We start from the raw sequence: 24,011 nt of genomic DNA on the forward strand, positions 1-24,011 counted from the left end.
TTGGTGTCATCACGTGTAGCTGCGGCCCCAAAAACACACCCCTAGTGAAAAGATGACATGGTTACAAGGGGACTTGTCTCAGATTCGACTGGTGGTCTTGACTATAGCCCTGAAAATCAACCTTTGATATTAGTCTGCACAGTGCTTGAGTTTTACAAATCAGCAGATCATTATTGTATATAATGAATATTCTCAAATCCATAAGTTTCTTTTCTTGCTTCAACATGACATTTTGTACAGTATGAATTATTGCTGGGATGGTCCTACAGACCCATCGCACCCTCCAACATTGCAATAACATCTGAAATGACTGCATAATTCATATTTTGTGGTGTTTTTTGTAGCATCTGTGGACAAACTTGAAGCCGAAATGAACGCGTTGAATGAGGAAAGCTTGTAAACAGGTTTTCTACATTTGGCACTCAAAGATGTGTGTTTGGTGTCTGTCTGGTGTGTATTTGCATGCAGAGGTGTGGTGAGTCGGAGGTGGTGGACGAGAAGGGCTCTGTGTCATCCGGCTCCCTCTCAGCTGCCACGCTACCTATCTTTCAGGATGTACTGCTACAGTTCCTCGATACTCAGGCCCCCACACTGAGTGAGCCTCTTTCTGTTTTTTTTTTCTACTTTTCCTGCAGCTGTGATTCCCAAATATGTTAATCTTGATCTGATATTAAAGGGACTTTATGTCCTTTTGTCTTTGCCTCTTATTTCATTACCCAGTGCATATATATTGTAAATGATTTGGCAAAGGGAAACCTGGTATTAAATTATTCAAATCCCCCTTTCCCCTATGCAGCGGAGCCTGGGAACGAAAGTGAACGCGTGGAGTTCTCTAACCTGGTCCTGCTCTTCTGCGAGCTCATCCGTCACGACGTCTTTTCCCACAACATCTACATGTGCACTCTCATTTCCCGTGGTGACCTGGCTTCTGACTCCCATCTGCAGCGCCCACGCTCCCCCAGTGATGAGCCCTCCGATGAATCAGAGCGCAAGGAGCAGGACACAGGCAGCAGTGTCAAGATGGAGGCATGTTGGAGGCATCTGTTGTTGGTGTTGTGGAGTGTGATGAGTCATTTGTGCAACAGGAAAAAGTAACAGCGTGGTGTAAAAGGTTAACATGAGGTTATTGCTTGTTCAACAGGATACTGGTCTGTCTGAGTCGATGGAAATCGATCACAACTCCAGTGCTAATTTTGACGAGGTACACACATTATATTTCCTTCCATAGTGCATGCATAAATATTGTTTGGACTCAAGTTATATTTTTTTATTAGGAGTACAATCTAGAGCTGGCCAATATATTGATATTATATCGATATCGTGATATGAGACTAAATATCGTCTTAGATTTTGAATATCGTAATATGGCATAAGTGTTTTAAAGGCTGCATTACAGTAAAGTGATGAAATTTTCTGAACTTACCAGACTGTTGTAACTGTTCTATTATTTGCCTTTACCCACTTAGTCATTATATCCACATTACTGATGATTATTTATCAAAAATCTCATTGTGTAAATATTTTGTGAAAGCACCAATAGTCAACACTACAATATCGTTCCGGTATCGATATCGAGGTATTTGGTCCAAAATATTGTGATATTTGATTTTCTCCATATTGCCCAGCCCTAGTACAATCACCTTTTTAAAAATGTGCCTTATGTGCTCTTGTGTGAAGTCATTTAATTTGCCTTGCAGATGTTCTCTCCTCCGATGCACTGTGAGTCTAAGGGCAGCCCCTCTCCTGAGAAGCCAGCCCCAGAGCAGGACAGCAAGGCCGGCTGTAAGGACAAGGGCATGGACCCTGCTTTCCCTCAACTGTATGAGCAACCTCGCCACATTCAGTATGCCACTCACTTCCCTATTCCTCAGGTAAGAGAACTCACAGCTTTTAAAAAGAAATCCCAGAAAAAAGAACTCTTGTGGTTTGTTATGAATCAGTTTCCGTACAGCCTGACTGCATATCAGCTTTTTTGTTTTGTTTTTAGTCTTATCTCACATGCGTCTGACAGAACAGATATGCATATATTTCAATCAATACACAGGCCCCCGATTTAACTACGCAGGCTGTTTAGACATTGTGTTAGAATCTACAAGATTCTGTATCTGAAAGTTTTGACCAGAAGTCTGGTAAAGCTACAGTCTTTTTATAGTGCAAGTGCATGTACTGGACAATAATTTTAATTTCTAGAATAATAATGCCTACTAAATCGTTTAGACCCAGCCTGGATTGTTAAAATATTAGAGCTCAAGCTATTAGTCAATAATTCTTTAGTTCATCAACATTAAATCTATCAACTATTGTAATATTTTAAATACTTTCTCAGGCAAAAATTATAATATAAAATGACCAGCCTCTCAATTGTAAGGGATTTACTGCTTTTCTTTTTTTTATGTTGTAGTAAGCTGAGTAGTTTGGGTTGTTGGGCTGTTGATTGAAAGAAAATGTTTTTATAAAGGCACCACCTTGTCCTTTTGAAAATTGTGGGCATTTTTCACCATTTTCTAACGTTTTATATAAAACGATGGCTTAAAGTTAATATTTTTAAAGCATACTTACGTTGAATGTCTCCAGTTTAGTTTTCTAAGGGCGTTTTCACACATACCTCATTTGGTCCGGACTTTCGGACTTTTCAGTTTGATCCGAACCAAAATTAGAGGTGTGAAACCTCCCCCGGACCACGGTCCGGATCAAAAGACCAAATTTTGGTCCGACCAAAAGAGGTGGTCTCGGTCCGGACCAAACTGAACCATGGTCCGGTTCGTTTACAGTGTGAAAGCATTTTTTGGATGGTTCGGACTTTCGAACCAAATAGGAGAAGCTCTGGCAGGCTCTCCTTGTGTTACAAGACCGGGGAATAGCTCCTTTAAGGAATAGCTCGGTGCTTAGTGTGTAGGCTACATGAGAGAGAGAGTGACGGTGAATGCGCTCAGAGCAGACAGCTGTCGGCTATCAGAGCAGAGAATACATCAGCAGTTTATTTGTTAAGTGGTAGTAAATGTACAGTGTAGGTTTCCGTTTATCTCTGAATAAATTCTCCAGAAAGTTCCAGTGTCTTGCTTCTCAACATCACAACAAAACAAAAAGAGCCGCGGCAGTAGGGAGAGCAGCAGTCAGTTGGAAACACTCCGACACAGAGAGAGGAGACGAGAGGACGGGGAAGCCTGTCTACAAACCAATCAGTTATAAGTATCTGGATACGCAGCTCACCTATGTGATGACTGCAGGACGTAGTTTTGTCACGTTTAGATCTTTATTGCGCTTGCATAACTGCAGTGTGAAACCAAAACTTACCGGATAAAATGTATACAATGTAACAAAAACATGAACCTTGGTCCGGACCTTGGTTCGGACTTTCATGTGTGAAAACGCCCTGAAGGAGGCTATATTGTTACTGCTGAAAACACAGCATTCAAAACTGGATTTAAACTAAAATTAGAGGAAAAGTCTGTTCTCGTAGCTTAACAATTTTGTGGAATTTATTCCTCAAACCTTCTGTCTGGCCCAAATGTGTTTTGTCTTGCTATTCTGCGCAGGTTATCAGGTGCATCCAGTTTACGAGGATCTCGTTTGTCTCTTTTGTCATTCCCTTCAGGAGGAGAGCGCCAGCCACGAGTGCAACCAGCGGCTAGTGGTCCTCTACGGTGTGGGAAAACTGAGAGATGAGGCGCGACACACCATCAAGAAAATTACCAAAGACATCTTGAAGGTGCTGAACCGCAAAAGCACAGCAGAAACAGGTAACAGCTTTTGACTGATAACTTTATGTCCTTGTATTTCCCCATTTACTTAGGTTTTACATTACCTTAACTGCAGGCAAGCAGTTTGTCAGGCAGGAAACTGCCATTTAAGATTACGTTTCATTTCACCTACTTTTTATGTTTAATAATGAAAATGTTGTCAGTGAAATTGCTTTGACGTTTTTTTCCCACAGTTTATTGACTGGATTTCTTTCCTGCGTCTCTCTGCAGAACAAACACATGAAAGAGATAATGTTTTACCAGACAGCAGTTTGGAACGCAGGAGCTTTATCATGCTTGGATGTTTGTCAAACATCGTTCACATGCAGGCACTGTGGCCATTCCAGCTGTTATCATCTCAATAACTCTCCTTCTTTGATTACATTTCATTTGTTTTCCCTTTTACTTTGCCCTTACTTAAGAGAACAAGCTTTTTTTCATTCTTTATCGACCCCTTATGGGCTTGCATCACTCTTTCCACCCAATTTTTTATGCTAACAGCCCTCATCTGTTCACAGCCACTTTATCTCAGATACACATGACCTTATTAAGGTGATTGAAGGTTTCAGATATAATTGCATAGATTGGAGTGTTTTGTGTCACCTTATCACATTCCTGTGAACCGATTATAACCTTCAGCTCACAGTGGTGTTTCTCTTAAATAAAAAGCATCACCAAGTGCCTTTCCAGCAGTGTCTTTTGCACTAACACTTAAGCCTCGCATGAGGCTGGAAATAAGATAACAGACCATTGGCTTAACTCAATTTCACGACTGGCCTGTTTGGCAGACTGGAAAAATACCGCTGACCAGCTATGAGTTGCTGCTCCCTCTCTTATTTTCTATTCTCTTCTCTTTCCCACATACGCAGGAGGGGAGGAAGGACAAAAGAGGAAGAGGAGTAAGCCGGAGGCCTTTCCCACTGCAGAAGATATCTTCTCCAAATTCCAGCACCTCTCCCACTTTGACCAGCACCAAGTCACCTCCCAGGTTAGACCGGGAAACCTCATTCTTTCGTGTCTTAATGTGTCTCATGTTTCAGAGTATGTAGGAATAAGTTCCTCATTTTGGGACCTGCCACAGGGTTTATTAATGCAAATAACTTTAGCAGCCTAAAACGGAAGACCTCCCAAGGTTACTCATTTGAATGTAAATGTGATTTGAATATATTTTGATTTCTCTTGTGAGGTGTCTGAATACAATTTGAATATATAATGCACTTAGGTGACTGTCACTTAAAAAGGCAGCAGAACATAATGTATTTAGATTTCTCGGTAGGAGAGATAACTGAGAATGTAGTTGATCCTGAATTCAATTCTGTCGATAATACAATTATGAAACGCTGCGATTGAAAAAAGAGTGCTCAATTTCATTAGTTTTTTTTAAGTGCCTTTAATTCAAATATAGCCAACAACATCCCAGGGTCAGGTCTTTAGGGAACAATACAGATTTAACAGTTATTTCTTATGTATAAGAGAACGACTTTCCAATAGCATTATGGTTGTGTTAGCACCCATATTTTTATTAAAGGAATCGTTTGTCATTGTATTTGAGTAAGATCAGAGAGATATTCCCAGCATTATGACTGTAAGACAAAGTTTGAATGGTTACAATTCGCTTTTGGTTGTTTTTGCCTTCATTTGTCCTGTTTGCCTCCCTCAAACAGAATTCTGACTTAATATTTTGGCATTGCTTGAATGTTTCGGCTTGTTTTAAAGGTCTGTGTTGGAGCTCTGCTGAGTGGCAGCATGTTGTTGTGTGTTGCAGCACAGTGTCATGACCAAGGCTGTTAACATTGTTGTTTTTGCATGTAAATGATCTCTGAAATGTTTGATTTGTGCAGGTGTCCAGAAATGTGCTGGAACAGATCACCAGCTTTGCCTTAGGGATGTCTTACCACCTGCCTCTCGTCCAGCACATTCAGTTCATCTTTGACCTCATGGAGTACTCCCTCAACATTAGTGGCCTCATAGACTTTGCTATTCAGGTATGGGCAACTTCATCATAATGCCATTTAACAATTAGACAGACAGGTGTGTGTCACATGCTTGTCTAATCAATCACTGATGAACTTTGAAACATAGTGGTGTTGAAAAGGAATATTAAAAGTTGATACATTATATCAGTGTTTTACAGTTAAGCAGTGCTCCTCCCTAATTGTCTTTATTGTCATTTTTTCATGCTCTCATGTTTCCAGTGGTACAATTGAAAATGCCAGTAGGCCAAATCCATTTATCTGTCCGCTACTGCCATGTCTTACAGCTTTCCAACGTGTGTGTGTGTGTGCGCTTGTTTTACTATATTCGTGGGGTCCAAAAACCAGGGAATACAGTATACTTGTGGGGTCTGCACAGCCTTGTGGGGCCCAAAATGCTGGACCCCACAAGGTTAAAGAGCTGTTTGAGGGTTAAGACTTGGTTTTAGGATTAGGGTTAGAATTAGGTTATGGTTAGGGTGAGAGTAAGGGTTAAGGTTAGGCATTTAGTTGTGATGGTGATGGTTAAGGTTAGGGTAAGGGGCTAGGGAATGCATTATGTCAATGACGGGTCCCCACAAAGATAGTGAAACAAACTAACAAACAAACAAATGTGTGTGGGGCCCTGATAAACTAACTTGGTTTGCATTTGATAAACCTGCTAACACCGGAACTCTTGCTAAAGGGAAAGACAGATAAAGTGTGAGCTACAGTGTCAGCGTAAAGCTGTTTCAACCAAGATAACTTTCAAAGTATCATGATACTGGTGATATAACGAGGCCATGCTGCTCAAGTGATCTGTGTAAACAGAGCCATATGGTTCTGCACAGCTCCACTCTCTGTCAGCCTGTCAATGCCCATGTGAATCCACCCTTTTAATAAGCTTGTGTTTTTCCATTGTTCTGAATTTGTTTGTTTTAGCTTCTGAATGAGTTGAGTCTGGTGGAAGCCGAGCTGCTGCTGAAGTCATCCAGCCTGGTGGGCACCTACACCACCAGCCTGTGTCTGTGTATTGTTGCTGTGCTGAGGAGGTACCACTCCTGCCTCATTCTCAATCCTGAGCAGACTGCGCAAGTTTTTGATGGGTATGTCACTTTAATGTTTGTAAATCGACAACCTCCAAATCTCAGTCATGCTTGGATTTTAATTGGTGGCCTAAATCTGGACTGGTATGGTTTGCTGAGATTAAATTTCAACCCTAAAGGAATGTTTACCAGGGTAAAGAAGTGAGTTAGTCTTATAATTAAGGTAGTAAAAATGATGTTTTGGGTTTTAACGGCAAATTAAAGAATTGTTGGTGGTTTGCTCTCTCTCAGCCTCATACTATTATCTTTAATGAGGATTTTTATTGTCACAGGATTGCTGACAGGGCACTTAGTTCCTGAACGGAGTACCACTACGAGTTGTTTGTGATGCTGGTAATTTTAGCTGGTTCTACTGTTGCAATTGAAACTCATTTTGGATTAAAGATAAATACAGCTTATACAAAGCATCTAATTAAAGTAAATGTAATTTAAATATGAAAGTAGTGTTTATACAAAAAAAGACCGTCTTTAACCGGTAGCTGGCTGTAGCTCCACACTTAGCGTACAGACATGAGTGTTATCAGTCTTCTCATCGAACTCCCAACAAAAAGGCGAATAAGTGTTTCGCAAAATGTCTGCCTTTTCCTTTAAAGCATGTAGCTGAAGGAGTCTCCGTTGAATCATGTGTGTAAATGTGTTCTCAGGTTGCGCATCGTGGTGAAATCAGGTGTGAACCCGGCAGACTGTTCCTCTGCTGAGCGCTGTATCTTGGCCTACTTGTATGATCTCTACACCTCCTGCAGTCACCTCAAGAATAAGTTTGGCGAGATCTTCAGGTAGAAATAAATCTTTGCTTATTTGAAAATAAACGTTTTCCATTGCATTAACATAAATGCAGATTTAGCTCTGCTTCAGAACCTTTTTGGACTAATCCCTCAAGATTAGATGTCTATTTTCTGGACAAGGGAATGTGTCAAATAGTGAATCATACTAGAATCCTAACATTTATACACACTATACATTATTTATAATATTTGCAATCCTAGTGTCATTTTAGTTGCTTCTATCAATCAGGAAAAGCAAGCAGTTGTGTACAGTTAATTAACAATCACCACATGTTATTTGTTGCCTGAGTTTCTTTTAAGTTATCAGTACCGACATTAACCCTTTATTCTCTCCTTTTGTGTTCCCTCTCAGTGAGTTCTGCTCCAAAGTGAAAAACTCCATCTACTGCAATATTGACCCTTCAGACTCCAACATGCTTTGGGATCCTGTGTTTATGATGGAAGCCATTGCCAACCCCTCGGCCCACAACTTCAACCACTCTATGGTGGGCAAGATCCTCAACGACAGCCCAGCCAACCGCTACAGCTTTGTCTGTAATGTGCTCATGGATGTGTGCGTGGACCACAGAGACCCTGAGAGGTGTGTTCCCTTTTGTTACGATTATGTTGCATGTCGTCACCTTCCTAAAATAATGGCCTAAGTCATTTTTTGACAAAAATGATTTTTTTTTTTTTGCCTAAATCATCTCCTCATGGTGCTGGCCACCTCTGGTAAAATTGCCTACATCCTCAGTTGAACAGGTCTTGTTATTCTACACCTTTAGTATAATGGCCTATGTCAAGCGTGTGACTTAGGCCATTTAGTTTTTTGTGTTTTCTGAAAAACCTGAAAAAATGACTTGGGCCATTATTTTAGGAAGGTGACGATGTGTGTATAGCTCAGACTGCTTCAGTTTTCTACTCTTTGCTGGACTGCTGTTTCATATCATGTAATGTGCTTTCAGGGTAAACGATATTGGGATCCTGTGCGCAGAGCTGACGGCGTATTGTCGCTCCCTGAGTGCTGAGTGGCTCGGCATCCTCAAGGCTCTCTGCTGCTCCTCTAACAATGGCAACTGTGGCTTCAATGACTTGCTGTGTAACGTAGATGTAAGTTGTGGTTTTCATGACTACTAGGCTAGGTTAATGGGTGTCGGCCATAGAAGCAATTATTGCACCTTTTCTCTATACATTGTGGCTTTGACTTTTACCATTATTCACATGTAAACACTGGTTGAATATCAGTTGCGTTGCATTTTTTGGAATAATAATGTCAGCCAAATATGTTCCTACTTTAAGCATCTGTCTGGCTTTCATTTAATTGTAATCCCATTCTAGTATTTAGAAATTCTCTGATTGCAGTAGCTTTTCTCATCTCACAGCATTACTTATAACGTTGATCTCTGTACTTGCATCCTTCAGGTTAGCGATTTGTCCTTCCATGATTCCCTGGCAACCTTCGTAGCCATTCTCATTGCTAGACAGTGCCTACTCCTAGAAGATCTGGTTCGCTGTGTGGCCATTCCTTCGCTCCTCAATGCAGGTAGGGATTATGTAATCTCAAACGTCCTGCTATTGAAAAATATATATTGTTCAATTAGTGAAAAACTGGTTCCCAACCTTTTTTGTCTGATGTGCTCCTTCAGAGACACCACCCACCATGTTTCAAATGTGTTGATTTGATTTGAGTTTAAGGGGATGTCATTTAACACTATTTATTATATAAAAGGGAGAATTGTTATAACAATGTCTTAATACAATTGAACTGCCAATCTTTACTGTTCAGACTTAACTGCTGGTTTGCTTACTATTTTTATGCACTCTCAAACAAATATTTCAAATATTCTTATTGAGTCAAGATTGATTATACATACAGTATACTGATGTGTCAATGCTCATTTCCATTTATATGAAAGAATTATACAATTATTTTTGTGTACATTCACAGATATACAGCAGTTGATATAAAAGATATAAGAGTTTTGAGAATAAGCAAATTTGAAAAAAGGGAAAAGATTTCTAAATAATTAAATTAAATAAAAGTTCACAGAGACAAAATAAATGTAAATATACTGAATTAAAAAGAGAGACATAAAATAAATCTAAGAGTAGGAACATAACTTAGATAAGGCTAGGAACGTTGCTTTCCTACCCTTATCTCCCCTCTTGGGCCGCGATCAGACAGAGAGCATTTGCAGGTTACAAAACGCAAGGCCCAATACGCTGCCTTTCTTGTTGAAGAAGGCCCGATTGTCTTTTTTGTTATTCCTGCTAGGCAACCATCCAATCACCCGTCCTCAGCCAACCGTTATTTTGCTGTGAAGTTAAATGACGTTGGGCGTTTTTTCCGCTCTGAGTTGAAGTTTTTGCAACTCGAGGCGTTCATCCATATATAACCTTGCAACTCGAGGCGTTCATCCATGTATAATCTCACAGCCATCAGCCATTAGCCTTTCTATTAATGAGTGAGCAGTACATTGTAGCTTGGCTTGTAGGAAGGAATACCAGGCTGTACAATGCATTCCTTCTATCAGAGAGGAGAGTTAACGCAGCGTATTTGATCTGGATCCAAGAAGCCTCGGTGCATTTTGTGCACTTGCCAGAGAAGTGCTTCCCTCTCCCCACTGTTAATCTTTTTACTCCCAGCTTGGAGACAAAGCTCCATTCAGCCGTGCTGTTTGGTTGGGTTTGGCTCATGTTAGAACACAACTACACATGCCAAATGCCAACAACTCTCGCTTGTGGTAAACACTTTGTTCTCACTCATGTGTTCTTCACATGTGTTGTGAAGAAAATCAACTCTAACCAATCCATATGTGTCCGAACTTTCCTTCAGCCTGCAGCGAGCAAGACTCTGAGCCAGGAGCCAGACTCACCTGCAGGATTCTGTTGCACCTTTTCAAGACGCCACAGCGCAACCCCGTCCCCCAAGATGGTGTGAAGTCAGGTAGTAAACACAGCCAGAAATCTTTTACCATTGTTTCAGTGTATTTTTGTTTCTGCTGGGTGAAAATTGTGTTACTGGTGTTTTTACTTTGCAGATAAATCTTCAGTTGGTATCCGGTCGTCTTGTGATCGCCACCTTCTTGCTGCTTCTCAGAACAGCATAGTTGTTGGAGCAGTATTCGCTGTCCTCAAAGCTGTCTTCATGCTGGGTAAGAATCTTTGCAGTCATTTCAATAAGTTTAACCAGAACCTGTCATACAAAAAGAATGGTTTAAAAAATGACGATGATCAGAACAAGGTTAGGTGTTCTGCTTCATCTTAGTCTCAGTTACCTCATGTATAGGAAACACGGATAGATTTAACTGGTCCCTCCATGTTGTTTTAGGTGACGCTGAGCTAAGAGGCTCAGGACTGTCACACCCTGCTGGCCTCGACGACATATCTGAGGGGCGCAATGTCTCCATAGAAACGGCCAGCTTGGATGTATATGCAAAGTATGTTCTGAAGACGATCTGCCAGCAGGTGAGGATATGAGTTAAAATGAGTTGAATGATATGAAATCAACACACACAGTCAGTGTGAAATGGAAAAAGGTGAAATGAAGGAACTGAGATAACTTATTGATGTCTGAAACAACTGCGCAGAGCTATGCATGGATGCTTTCTTTTCATGTTCAGTATAATCAGCGATGTTGTCTTAACATAAACAAAGAAGTTACTATTTTTGCTCACATTCACGCTCATACTTTTCTGAGCTACTTGTTAATGCAGTAAGCCAAAGATGCATAAAAAGCATGAATGAGATCATTTTCTACACCAGATGTCACTTCTGCCACTTAGATATGAAGGCCAGAGAGAGAGCTGGCAGTAGCTCAGAGGGCCGGACATGCTCTGAGACCTCAAGCGACTTCAAACACATTTTCTGCCATTTGCAGTTCTATTCCTGAGATTTGACCCTTGCCTTGTTTTCATCACTACCCACCCAACTTTAGTTTAGTTTTGCATGAGTTTATGATACTGGTACTTAAGCTTAAGGATTACTGAAGTTATTGACCTCTGTCACATTTCCAACTCTGCCATATTTTCCCTCTTCCCCTACTTCCCCTCTTGTTTTGCCTTGCAGGAATGGGTAGGAGAGCGCTGCCTGAAGTCTCTGTCTGAGGACAGCAGTGCCCTCCAGGACCCGGTTCTGGTAAACATTCAGGCCCAGCGGCTGCTCCAGCTTATTTGCTACCCACATCGCCAGCTGGACAGTGATGATGGTGACAACCCTCAGAGGCAGCGCATCAAACGCATCCTACAGGTCGAGAATACACAGACATTCACATAGTCTTTTTTAACTTCTGTCTCTCTAAAGATTCTTTGGGTCAAATAGTATATCCCACATGACTAGGTTTTAAGAACAAGTGGGTAAACCGGGTTGACCTTCTTTGATTATTCTCTCAAAAATAATAATAACTCGTCTGTAATCTGCTATTAAGTTGTCTTTCTTGACTCAGAGCTGCAAGGTTTGGCTGCCCTCTGCTGGCTATATCAGGGGTTAAGTAATGTATCACCAGTGTCATGAACTGTACATACTCATAGCTGGCTTTTGTCAAGAAAAAATAAAAATGTATATGACTAACAGTATTTTTTTTTTCTCTTTCATAGAACATGGACCAATGGACGATGAGACAGTCATCCCTGGAGCTGCAGCTGATGATCAAACAGAGCACAAACAATGTAAGTTGCTGTTTTCAGTGCATCTACCCTTTTTTTAATTGTCTTTGTCAAATTGATCTCAATGTTCCTCATTTATTTTCCAATAGGAGCTCTACTCGCTCTTGGAGAACATAGCCAAGGCCACCATAGAGGTGTTTCAGAAATCAGCTGAGCTGAACAGTAACCCCTCAGGGAATGGAGCAGCGGCACAAGGTGGCTCCGCATCCAACAACAACAGCACCACCAGCAAGATGAAGCCAATTTTAAGGTTTGTATCTTTCGGTCTCTTTTTTAAGGGCTTTTTCTCACACAGTTTTCTTTGCGTTGAATTTTGTAGGATACAAACATGTACATTTATAATCTCCTACATCTTTAAGGCTCAAACGATAACCCTTTGGGCTTAAATAAACATTTGTTTATCTTTTATTTTTTGGTTTATACTTAGGCTGATAAGACTGTGTGCGGGATGGCTGTCGTCGCTCACAAGCGACCATGATTGTGAGCGACGACAGGCTCCTGCCCTCTGGGAGGAGATATAGAAGCCTCAGTGCCCGCTCCACCAGACTAGCAAACAGCTTTATCCACCAGGCTGTCAGGAAACTGAACTCTCTCCCCTCTCTAACCCCTCTCTCTGCTTCAAAACTCTGGACTCTGAAGTTGCTGCTGTTTCTTTTTGTACATAGCATCTTTTTGCACAAAACTCTGGACTCTGAAGTTGCTGCTGTTGCACTGTTGCATTTTTTAAATACCTTCTGCACTACCAGACCACATCATATAACAATGTTTGCTGCTTGTGACATTCTTGTGTTTTTGTCTTGTGATCTTGTCTTGTGATATTGTTGCCGTTTATTGTTTTATTGGTTTGTTTTAGCGTTAGAAAAAATGTCCTTATCTGCACTTTTTTTTACTCTTGTGGTAGGAATGTCTTGTCTTATCTGTTGTGAATTTTTTCTTCTTCACCGTGGGATGGTGACAAACGAACTTTCGATTCCTCTGCATGTCTAGTATATGTGAAGAAATTGACAAATAAAGATGACTTGACTTGATGTAAAAATCAAAAAAAAAATTTTTGCACTGTGTGTTGCAGCTCATCAGAGCGGTCAGGCGTGTGGCTGGTGGCTCCGCTGATAGCGAAGCTGCCCACCTCAGTTCAGGGCCATGTACTGAAGGCAGCAGGAGAGGAGCTGGAGAAAGGACAGCACCTGGGCTCTTCCTCACGCAAGGAAAGGGACAGGCAGAAACAGAAAAGGTAAGTGGCATGTTTCTTCGAAACTGGAATAAATTAGATTTAATCTGGCAGTTCTACAAAGTGAAAATCCTTTTGCTAGCGTCTGACAAACTGTACGGCAGAAAACTCTTACGGTCTATGGAAACCATAGCCATCGAAACAAGATTTCTTCTTTTATTCAATTTAAATTCTTCCCTCCTCAGCATGTCTCTGCTGAGCCAGCAGCCATTCTTGTCTTTGGTGCTGACCTGCTTGAAGGGGCAGGATGAACAGAGGGAAGGCCTTCTCACCTCCCTCTACAGCCAAGTGCAGCAAATTGTTACCAACTGGAGAGAAGACCAGTACCAGGACGACTGCAAGGCAAAGCAAATGATGCATGAGGCTCTAAAACTTCGACTGAATCTTGTAAGAACTTCATGATCACCACGACCAGCTTTACAGCACGGCATCCCTGGCTATATACATTTATAAAGTTAAAATGACCCTTGTGGGTACAGGTTGTGGCTTTTAGTTCTTGTTTTTTTATCACCGAGACCCAGCAGAATGTTGCGAATATTGTCTAAGTCTTATAATTAACTTTATGAACTGAGGCCCATTTCTGTTCTAACAGTATTTTTTACCTTTCCTAACAAGGTGGGCGGCATGTTTGACACGGTGCAGCGCAGCACCCAGCAGACCACTGAGTGGGCGGTACTACTTCTTGACATCATCAGCAGCGGCACAGTGGACATGCAGTCCAATAAGTGAGTGTTGACGAAATAGGAAACCCCATTCCACGCAGTATTCCTCTAATTGGACACTTCCGTTATTATTTCCGAGCTGAAATGAAATGAAAAATGATCTGTCACTTAATCTGCCTAGCAACTATGTTTGCTTCTCTTCAACAGTGAGCTCTTCACAACAGTGTTGGACATGTTAAGTGTCCTGATTAACGGCACACTGGCTGCTGACATGTCCAGTATCTCTCAGGGCAGCATGGAGGAGAATAAGAGAGCCTATATGAACCTGGTCAAGAAGCTCAGGGTAAGAACAGCACACCTTTCTCACCCATAGCCAGGGTGTCTGAAGATGTGCTCCTACTTTTAAGATGCGGTATTTTCCCTGTATTCATATTGAAGTTTTCAACTTGGTTTTGTTGGTTTTAAGTCTAGGCCCATTAGCTTTTTATTCTTTCTTTTTTTTAAGTAAGAAAGGGGCACCTCAAAAAGCCTGTGCTTAGGCTAAAAATGTGACCGACCACGACAGTATCAGGGTAACAAAATAAAGTGATAGCACTGTCACCTAGTGTGCAAAAAAGATTTTACACTTACATAAAGAAATAGTCATAATAATAACAAAATAATAATGATTTATTTTAACTAAATCTGTCTTGATTAGCTGATTACTTTGCACGCAAGCAAATATTTTGAATAATATCCTCTAATAATGTAGAATTGAGGCAAAAACTTCACTGGGTCCTTGTAAAGAGTGGCTTTTCATTAACATTTCATAATCACCGTGTACCCATTTGATTTCCACAGAAAGAGCTCGGGGATCGGCAATCAGAAAGTTTGGAAAAGGTTCGACAGCTTCTGCCGCTGCCCAAGCAAACCCGCGATGTCATAACCTGTGAACCCCAGGGCTCACTAATAGACACAAAGGGTAACAAGATTGCTGGATTTGAGAAGGAGGTACGTCGTTTTCTAACCCGCTGATATAACTTGACATTAACTTGCAAAGTTACACACATTTCATTATGATCCGTATCACAGAGTCAAACCGGGATGTTATTCGTCTAGTAGAAGTATACTCGAACTGGATCTTCAAAATTGGATACACAAAATAAAGAAGTTTACACCGTACCCTAATATAAAGTAATTGAGTGGGAGAAAAATAATGCCGCTTGTAAAGAGACATTATTAAGCTACAGGAAAACTGTAACTTCTGTTTCTCTCGTTCAAGGGTAGACAAACAATATGCAATAAACCATCACCAGTATTATAGGTTGTTTGCGGTTAGGATTTTTTTAAAAACATTATCTATACATGCTGATGTTGAGTTAAAAATGAGTTCTGTGTCTCTTTGCCATCAGGGCCTTCAAGTTTCAACCAAACAGAAGATTTCTCCCTGGGATGTCTTTGAGGGTCTCAAACCCTCCGCCCCTCTGTCTTGGGGCTGGTTCGGTACAGTGCGCGTAGACCGCAAGGTCACCAAATTCGAGGAGCAGCAGCGTTTTCTGCTCTACCACACCCACCTGAAGCCCAAACCTCGCAGCTATTATCTAGAGCCGCTCCCCCTGCCCCCTGAAGAGGAGGAGCCCCTGACACCTGTCTCCCAGGAACCAGAGAAGAAGATGATGGAGGCAGTGAAGCCAGAGAAGAGTGTGCCCGCTGTGCCCTCTGAATCAAACAAGAAGAAAACCAACAAGAAGAAGAAAACTCCGACGGCCAAGACAGAGGTCAGTTATTTCTATAATTTATGATTTTAGAAAAATTTCAAGTTCAAAGTTCACTGACAAGCATTCTTTATATGTTTGTTTCCTGGACATAAATCAGATTTTTTTTAAAGTTATAAATGTCCCCTTCTTCTCACTAGGACTATGTGAACCGTACACCCAGCGGTGTGACCTATGGGACTAATATGCCACCTGAGCTGATGCAGAACCACCCATATGGCAGGCTACCGTACAGCCAGCAGACCATGAGCATGTACACACAGAACCAGCCTCTACCTCCAGGTCAGTTCATGGCATGTTCTCTCATCATTATCGTCTTCGTCAGTAGCAGCACTCATCAAGAGCTTTGCTATGGTTGGAACAACAAAAATACCATCTGGGATTGTGGTTAGGCCTGTAACAATTACTACGTAATTGTCTAATTGTCAATTTCTTTTTTTTTTTTTTTTTTACATAATCGCGGTTTCTTTGTTTAATCGCTATTAATTGCTATCATTAGCTAAGGTCTTAAAGCGTATTTGTTGATTTTGTTTAGATATGCCATATTGTAATTATATAAGTGATTATTGGTTGGACTATATATTTGTATTAATATTTCAATTGTTCGTTGTTGGCACTTGACCCGACACACGTTCATGGCAACAAACACAAGGGGGGGTACAGTTAGAAAAAAAAAAAGTATGATAATAAAGAGGAGTGGTTTACTTTATAGGATGTGTATTTGTGTTACTACATTATGTGGGTCACATAACGGTGATATATGACAAAAGATGTATCCTGTAAATTCATTCAAAACTTTAATTTGTTTAAAAAAATAAGAAATAAATAGATCTTTTTTTAAATTTGACTGATAGAGACCATTATATTGTTAAATACAATTATTTCTGAATCAAATAACTGTACAGCAAAATGTGGAATTGTTACAGCTCTAATTGTGGTTTACATAATTTGTTTTTCCACAGGAGGTCCGGGTTTAGAACCTCCATACAGACCTGCCCGCAACCCACAGATGAACAAAATGATGCCCACCCGGCCCAACTACCCAGGCATGATGCCCAGTATGCAGGGAGGCATGCCTGGCATGATGGGAATGGACAAGCAATACCCAATGGGTTATAAGCCCCAGCCTACCATGCCTCAGGGCCAGATACTGCGGCAGCAGCTACAGGTCAGACTGGTGAGTCAGTCTGCACTGACAGGTCAAGCTACCCCTTTTAGCCAGATAGTTGACCAAAAGCAGTAGTTAGTAAAATGAAGCAGAATTAGGATAGTTGATTATCTGTTTGATTGCTGCTTAAATTCAGTTTTTAAGTCTAATGAATGAATAATTATATGGTTGTTTTAAAATCGTCTTCTACTCCTGGTAGAGGACATTGAATCTTTGCAATTTGCTGACCTGTTGTTTCTCTTTTCAGAATCAGAGCATGATGGGGCAGCAGATTAGACAAATAACACCTAACCAACCATATACTTCAATGCAGGCATCTCAGGTATGTCTATTTTTGTTGCTTAGGTTTTGTTATGCTAAGAAATGCTTTTGTCACCCGACACCTTTATTTATACACACTAATTCTGAAGAATTTAAAAAAGCTAACAGAATTCCGTTCACCATGCCACCATTTTCTTTTAGATTATTTTCTGAATGTTCGCCATCCACACAGAAATACTTTAACTTTATATGTTCACACGTGCACTTACCTGAAGCCTGTACTTGGCGTTAACGAGGTAACTTCAGGTTCAACCCAGGGTTTTGTGTATCACGACGGTGGATCACTTGTTACCGGGTTATCGCCTTGGTAACTTATGCTGAACACCTAACCTGCTCGGGAGTAAACCTGTTCAAGTCGTGATTCACTCGGATCTTTAACCCAAGTCTTTAAATTGACTCACGAATCGTGAGTCTCTAGTATCATTAACCCGGTTCAGTTGAGTCCTACTACAATTCAATCTAAAATGATAACAGCGCCGCACACAAACCTCTTGCAACATTAGCTTCTACTATTCCTAGCCATCTTAGCTGCAAAAAGCTTTATAACTTACAATTTCGTAGGCAACAACAACTCCACAAGTCAACTCAAGCGCCTGAGTGAGCAGAGAGACAGTCCTGACCCGCAGACCGCAGCCGGAAGCTCGCAGACCATGAGATTCACTCGAGAACTGTCGATGACTCGTGAGTTATCGGTGATTCATGAGTTCTCGTGCGAATCAGCCAGCTATATGAGTGGATCTGATTCAGACGAGCGAGTGAAGTCTCTCCTTGAGCTCAGAGTAAAGCAAATCCTCAACAAAAGCCATTCTTTCACTTCTGAAATAACATAAAATGTTCTGCACGTAGCCTAGCTAGGCCGAGTGTAGGTTTGGTGTATAAATGTAGTATATTAAAATGCAATTAGGGCGAGCAGACAGTCCGTAAGCTCACCTCGCCGACAACTCATGTTTTTTTTGTCTTCAAAAAACGTTATTATTCAAGTACAGATACACATACACATTGAAAACATTAAATGCATACATGCACATGAAAAAGAGGCGCATGGAATTTACATTTAAGAGGTTGTAAGTCATTGTGAATGTTCAGAGTCCGGATGGCTTTCTTATTTGTCAGTCCTATTAAAGTTTCAAAATATAATTTTATGTCATTTTTAAATGAATATTCGGTTTTCTTTCAGACCATTTACATTTATGGATATAATAGATCCAAATAAAATTAAAAGATTCTAAATGAAAACATGGCATTTTATCCAAATCAAAAGCTCGCCTCGGATGTAGCATACAATACTGACTCAAGTGGCTCGCACAACCCGGATCAGTTCAGTGAGTGACTCAGAATAATCCGAATCCTTAAAAGGAATCGAGTTTGCCAGGCCTGCTCGGGAGTAGGTTATGTTAAAGATTAGAGATTAACCGGTGTAAAAGCAGCGCCTACTGACCAATCAATACTCGATTGATTATGGCGTCACCGTTCTTAGAAGATCCGGTGGAGCTCGGTGCGCGGAGAGAGAGAGAGGTGCGCTCATAAAAGCATACGCGGAGTTTGCGGTGGGGCAGGGGGAGCACTGCCCCCCCTTGGCGGCTGAAGCGGGTAATTGCATTGTTTCATGGCATGACCAGATATTTTATAAATATTTTAAATAACACAAAACAACTAAATGGTGGTAGGGAATACATCTGATTTCATATAGGCCTACTGCTTTAGTAAAAAATAATAATTTTTTTCAGGGCTCTGGCTCTCACCTGAGACCTGTCGACACATATGCAGGACGCAAAAAACTAAAATTACTGTTGCACTAGTCTGGACATCTTACCGTGCCAACGTTGTAATAAAGGTTTCCTAAATGCCATGTATATAAATTTGCTGTCAACTTCCTAATTGATTGCGTGTTTTGTGTAGATTTGGACTTTTATACGTTTTTATTCCACATTGTTTAAACGGCGAAGTGGATCTCCTGATCGCTGTGGATTACTTTTTTTTTTCGTGTCATTGGATTACGGCAAAATACGGATCTTTTTTCTTAACGTGTCTTAACCTTTTATGGTGGGACTGCGCTTGGTTTCTGCGTTTGGAGAGGCATCTCAACAGACTGGAGGTCCAACACTGATTGTTCACTGTTACATTTTAGTTGAATTTAAGTGTCGGGGCAGTTTGCTACCGTCTGTCTATTGCATTCCAAGACAGCCGTGCTGCGATTGGATTTCATAAGGGCGAGTTGTTAAATTGTTACAATGTAATTTAAAATCTTCTTTAAAAATAAACATGTTTATTTAGCATGTTTGTTTTGTCCATATGTGCTCGTGCTGTGTTCCCCAAGTGGTAGGCCAGGTCTCAGCTTCTACAATGAGTTTTTTTTTTTTTTTTTGCCCCCCCCTGGCTCGAATGTCAAACTCCGCTTATGCATAAAAGTTAAAACATTTAGAGACAGACAACCCCGTTAACATTTCCTGATGGGTATTTTTATGAAAGATATAGATTTTCAGCGGAGGGAATTATGTATAGGCTATTTGAATCGGTTTGAATTATGTTTTTATATATTTATTTGCTCTCAGGGTTGCACCTGAAATAATAGGCTACAGCAACGACAGTTTATGGAAAGCACAAGTGTAATTATGGTCAGATCTTGTGCCTGACTGATGGGGAAGTGCTATAGACCCTTTGCAAACACGTGACCACGACCACGTGACGATGCCATGACGGACGGCAGAATCACCGGAAGCACAAGCTAAACAGTGTAGTAGACTTCTTATATATGTCAATGGTAGTAGACGAGCGGAAAGTTTCATTAGTTTCTTATTCTTTATGGATTCTTCTATTGAACAACAAGGTGTCGTGCCGTTATCGGTCGAGTTAGGCCATCTGGTAAGTGCTTACAAAGAGCAGTATTTGGAGATAGCAGGATTGGATACCGACCCTTACCTTCTTCCTCCCTCCGTTTTCACGGACCTCATTAAATCACCGAGTCTGCCCGACTGCAGTACACACGATCTGTACCACTATGTGGTATATAACGGGGTATCCCCATATACTGGTGCTGATCTCAAAGCTTTTAAAAGTCTGAATGCTTCCCAGTTCTTTGTAGCTGGCTGGGTTACAGGTACGTGATGCTACGCTAACGGCGGGGGGAGGTACCTCATAATGGCAAAGATAATATATCAATCTAGGGTTTATTTTGTATTAACATCTATTCTTTACTTAAGTAAAGATTTATATAACACATAGCCTATGTTTTTAGAGGACATGGTCGGTCGTGGCTACCCACATACCGTTGTTCACTGGGTGTGCCAATGCAACTTTCTAATGGATGCCTGAACTCAGAAGTGCAGTCATTAATTGACTATCACACGTTAATCCATGCAGTAAATCACGATGATCATCATAGAGTGTATATGATCAGTAGTAACCACACATACTTGTAACATCTAGCCATCTTCTTATCTGTGATTATATTTGCTGTGTAGCCTATGATGTAGCCGATGAAAGTTATGTGGGTCATCATCGGGTTGACCTGTTAGCAGGAACAGCTGGTTAGCGCGGCAGCTAGCTGGTTGAGGATACTTTTATTATTATTTGTCAGTCATTTAAAACAGAAAGGCAATACATACACATGCTTGTGTTGGTGAGGATTACTCTGCAGACTGTGCACGGAGAACACGAACGAACACGTACTCGTTTGGCTTGCCGTCCGTCTACAGCATAGCTCTTCCGCCGTCCGTCATGGCGTTCATAATTCGCGTGTAGAGCGTGACGTCACGTGCAAGGGGTCTATAGATAAGCGTTGTTATTTACGCATTTACTGTTTTTTTTGCCAGCTTTCCTTCATGGGTTAGGAAGGTTAGTATTGCTTTTTGCCTGTAAAACCGTGTCTGTGTTCTTCATATTTATGTAGAATTTTGCTCTTCTTATGTAAAATATGCGGCTCTGGTAGATGTTTGCGATTGGTCGTGCTGTGCAAACACCGCCTCTTTTATGTGAACGGGCGCGTCGCTGGATTGGAAAACCCTGGGTTGATTGAACTAGTTGTTAACCACCGTCCTGATACAGCTTATGCGGGACCGCGGTTGTTAGGTTAGGTGAAGCCGGGTAACTGAAATAAATCCAGGGCATGTTGATCTTGATTCGTAGTAAAGGCTTCCTGGCTTGTTTGGGTTCACTACATAAATAATCCTGACACTATCAATAAATCAAGAATAGTCTCCTTCTCTGTCTTGGTTTTAATGATAACATTGTCTCTGTTTGTTTAGAACATATCTCAGGGCTATACCACATACGGATCACACATGGGGATGCAGCAGCATCCGTCCCAAGGTGGTGGTATAGTTCCCTCCTACGGGAACCAAAACTTCCAGGGAACCCATCCTGGAGCCAACCCGGCTGTGGTAGATCCTCTTAGGCAAATGCAGCAAAGGCCCAGTGGTTATGTTCACCAGCAGGCTCCAGGCTACGCACACAATATGCAGAACACACAGAGGTCAGTATCGTGTAACAAGGAAGGCTGCTGCTTTGTTAGCTGCTCAGTAGCACTTAAAAGTCCAATTGCAGAATGATCGACATTCTTATAACAGTTACTGTGTTTGAGTTTACATTACAAAGTTTTTGTCATTGATTTCATGTAAACTATAAAAAAAAAAACAACTATTTGCTAACCATATGTCTTCTTCCCATCCTGTAAACCTCAGGTTTGCCCACCAGCCTCTCCAGCAGAATCCCATCATGCACGGTCTCAGTCACATGGGAGGCCAGGGTGTCCATCCAGGCTTGAGGCCCAACCAGATGCTGGCAGAACAGCAGCAGCAACAGGCAGCACAGCAACAGCAGCAGCAGCAGTACCTCAGACAACAAGCACTCAGAGTATGTTACTCGACCATCATTAGCTTATCCAGGTCTATGTTTTGGCTGAGTTTATTTTATTTTTTTTAGGGCATTTTCGGCCTTTATTTTGACAGGACAGCTGAAGGCATGAAAGGGGAGAGAGAGGGGGAATGACATGCAGCAAAGGGCCGCAGGTCGGAGTCGAAACCGGGCCCGCTGCGTCGAGGAGTAAACCTATATATGGACGCCCAATTTTATTTAATTTTATGAGTAACTTGCAAAGTGGAATAGGGGGCTATTTGTCTACACTTTTTAAATTGTGTAAAACTGAAGCTACCCAGTGTTTTCCAATAGAAATTCATTTTTTAACAGTGCTTTACCAAAGGTACAAAACGAAAAAAAACACCAACCATTATTTCTTTCCAGGCCCAGCAACAACAACAGCAACAGCAACAACAACAACAACAACAACAACAGCAGCAGCAGCAACAGCAGCAGCAGCAACAACAACAACAACAACAACAACAACAGCAGCAGCAGCAACAGGTCCAGCCCCAGCAGGTTCCGCCTCAACAGCAAGTTCCGCAGCAACAACAGCAACAGCAGCAGGTGTCAGCGGTGCCACCACCAGGCCAGCAACAGAATCAGGGCCTGGGCATGCAGCCACTGCCCCCCCAGCAACCCATGGTAGGTCCAATCTAGGTGACAGGGGGCCTAGGGCTGGGTATCGTTACTTGGACTTCGATACTGGTTTTTAAACTTGAAATTTTCAACTACCAATTTCATAAAACAAAAAGAAATTACAACATTACACATTACAGCACAAATCTTATTTATTTTTAGGCTTCTACTACGTAAGCCCCATCTCTGTGCCTAATGTGGAGTTTTTCCTGCCTGCCTCTACGATGTGTAACGCTTAAACACAAACATTAGATCTTGGTAGAAGCATGCTGCATGCTTATTGGCTCACTGACGCTAATGAGATTTTCCTCCTTAGGAATTGAAATTGGGTATTGAATGACGAGGCATTTTTTTAATACTCAATACTTTAGAGTCAATTCGGTCGGTGCCTAAAAAGTATTTTATTCAGTACCGGATTTCTATCTACCAGTGTTATTATAGAAATGTTAATGTATGCTTTGCATTCCAATATAAGTATAAGCTAGTAGTTTTGCATGGTTAGCCAATTAACAACCAATGTGTGTATACTTCACTGTGTACCTTTTTGTTTGTTTGTTTTTTTTAGCTTTAGATGTCCAGGGAGCCACCAGTTGCCATTTATTTTAGTACTCTAGTAGAGATTTGAAAGTTGAACAAAAAATGCATTTAGTTACAGTCACTGACTGTATTGGGATCATTTTTAAGCTCCCTGTTAGAGCATCCAAGACATTCTGACAGAGAAATAAAACAGCTACTTAAAAAAAAAAAAAAAATAATAAAAGTCATCATATATACCTTGTAAATGAGATCCTATTGGTAGCTAACTCTTAAAATTTCAGATATTGTTGCCATTAGTGGTTTGGTGAAAACTGCATGTGAATTCTCATAGCGTGCTAAAATAAATGATCATTGGCCACCTAAAATGTCAGGAAAATATCAAAAAACTTGGTATGCATTTTTCAAAATGATTGGTAGTCATTTTAAGTATATGTGTGTGTATACCTATAGAGTAGGTAATGGGATAAAACATCAGAAATTGGTATAATAACGATGTGTGTATCTCTATTTTAGTTTCCACGACAGGGAATGCAGCAGACTCAACAGCAGCAGCAGACTGCAGCTCTGGTCAGACAGCTGCAACAGCAACTTTCAAGTGAGTCAGAAACTTTCAGATGTCATT

General features: G+C 41.1%; 1 protein-coding gene across 3 annotated transcripts in view; it reads left to right on the forward strand.

The window, feature by feature from the left end:
- The window catches only part of med12 (mediator complex subunit 12), a 33,304-nt gene that overhangs the window by 8,784 nt on the left and 509 nt on the right, over nt 1-24,011 (forward strand). For 2 of the 3 annotated variants that reach the window (XM_031302816.2, XM_031302818.2), the window contains exons 12-42: nt 469-595; nt 797-1,026; nt 1,142-1,201; nt 1,698-1,871; nt 3,596-3,740; nt 4,610-4,728; nt 5,582-5,725; nt 6,635-6,798; nt 7,443-7,574; nt 7,936-8,163; nt 8,528-8,672; nt 8,985-9,105; nt 10,399-10,509; nt 10,604-10,717; nt 10,894-11,030; nt 11,631-11,810; nt 12,158-12,229; nt 12,316-12,476; nt 13,296-13,457; nt 13,640-13,841; nt 14,070-14,179; nt 14,324-14,459; nt 14,957-15,106; nt 15,508-15,873; nt 16,011-16,152; nt 16,833-17,047; nt 17,286-17,360; nt 21,604-21,830; nt 22,039-22,210; nt 22,598-22,858; nt 23,903-23,984. In XM_031302816.2, the coding sequence (XP_031158676.2) occupies nt 469-595; nt 797-1,026; nt 1,142-1,201; nt 1,698-1,871; nt 3,596-3,740; nt 4,610-4,728; nt 5,582-5,725; nt 6,635-6,798; nt 7,443-7,574; nt 7,936-8,163; nt 8,528-8,672; nt 8,985-9,105; nt 10,399-10,509; nt 10,604-10,717; nt 10,894-11,030; nt 11,631-11,810; nt 12,158-12,229; nt 12,316-12,476; nt 13,296-13,457; nt 13,640-13,841; nt 14,070-14,179; nt 14,324-14,459; nt 14,957-15,106; nt 15,508-15,873; nt 16,011-16,152; nt 16,833-17,047; nt 17,286-17,360; nt 21,604-21,830; nt 22,039-22,210; nt 22,598-22,858; nt 23,903-23,984 (4,864 nt within the window). The remainder of the gene's footprint in view (nt 1-468; nt 596-796; nt 1,027-1,141; nt 1,202-1,697; nt 1,872-3,595; nt 3,741-4,609; nt 4,729-5,581; nt 5,726-6,634; nt 6,799-7,442; nt 7,575-7,935; nt 8,164-8,527; nt 8,673-8,984; nt 9,106-10,398; nt 10,510-10,603; nt 10,718-10,893; nt 11,031-11,630; nt 11,811-12,157; nt 12,230-12,315; nt 12,477-13,295; nt 13,458-13,639; nt 13,842-14,069; nt 14,180-14,323; nt 14,460-14,956; nt 15,107-15,507; nt 15,874-16,010; nt 16,153-16,832; nt 17,048-17,285; nt 17,361-21,603; nt 21,831-22,038; nt 22,211-22,597; nt 22,859-23,902; nt 23,985-24,011) is intronic. The other variant, XM_031302817.2, reaches the window with a different exon arrangement.

This window comes from Sander lucioperca, chromosome 1 (assembly GCF_008315115.2).
Source record: "Sander lucioperca isolate FBNREF2018 chromosome 1, SLUC_FBN_1.2, whole genome shotgun sequence".
Classification (NCBI taxonomy): domain Eukaryota; kingdom Metazoa; phylum Chordata; class Actinopteri; order Perciformes; family Percidae; genus Sander; species Sander lucioperca.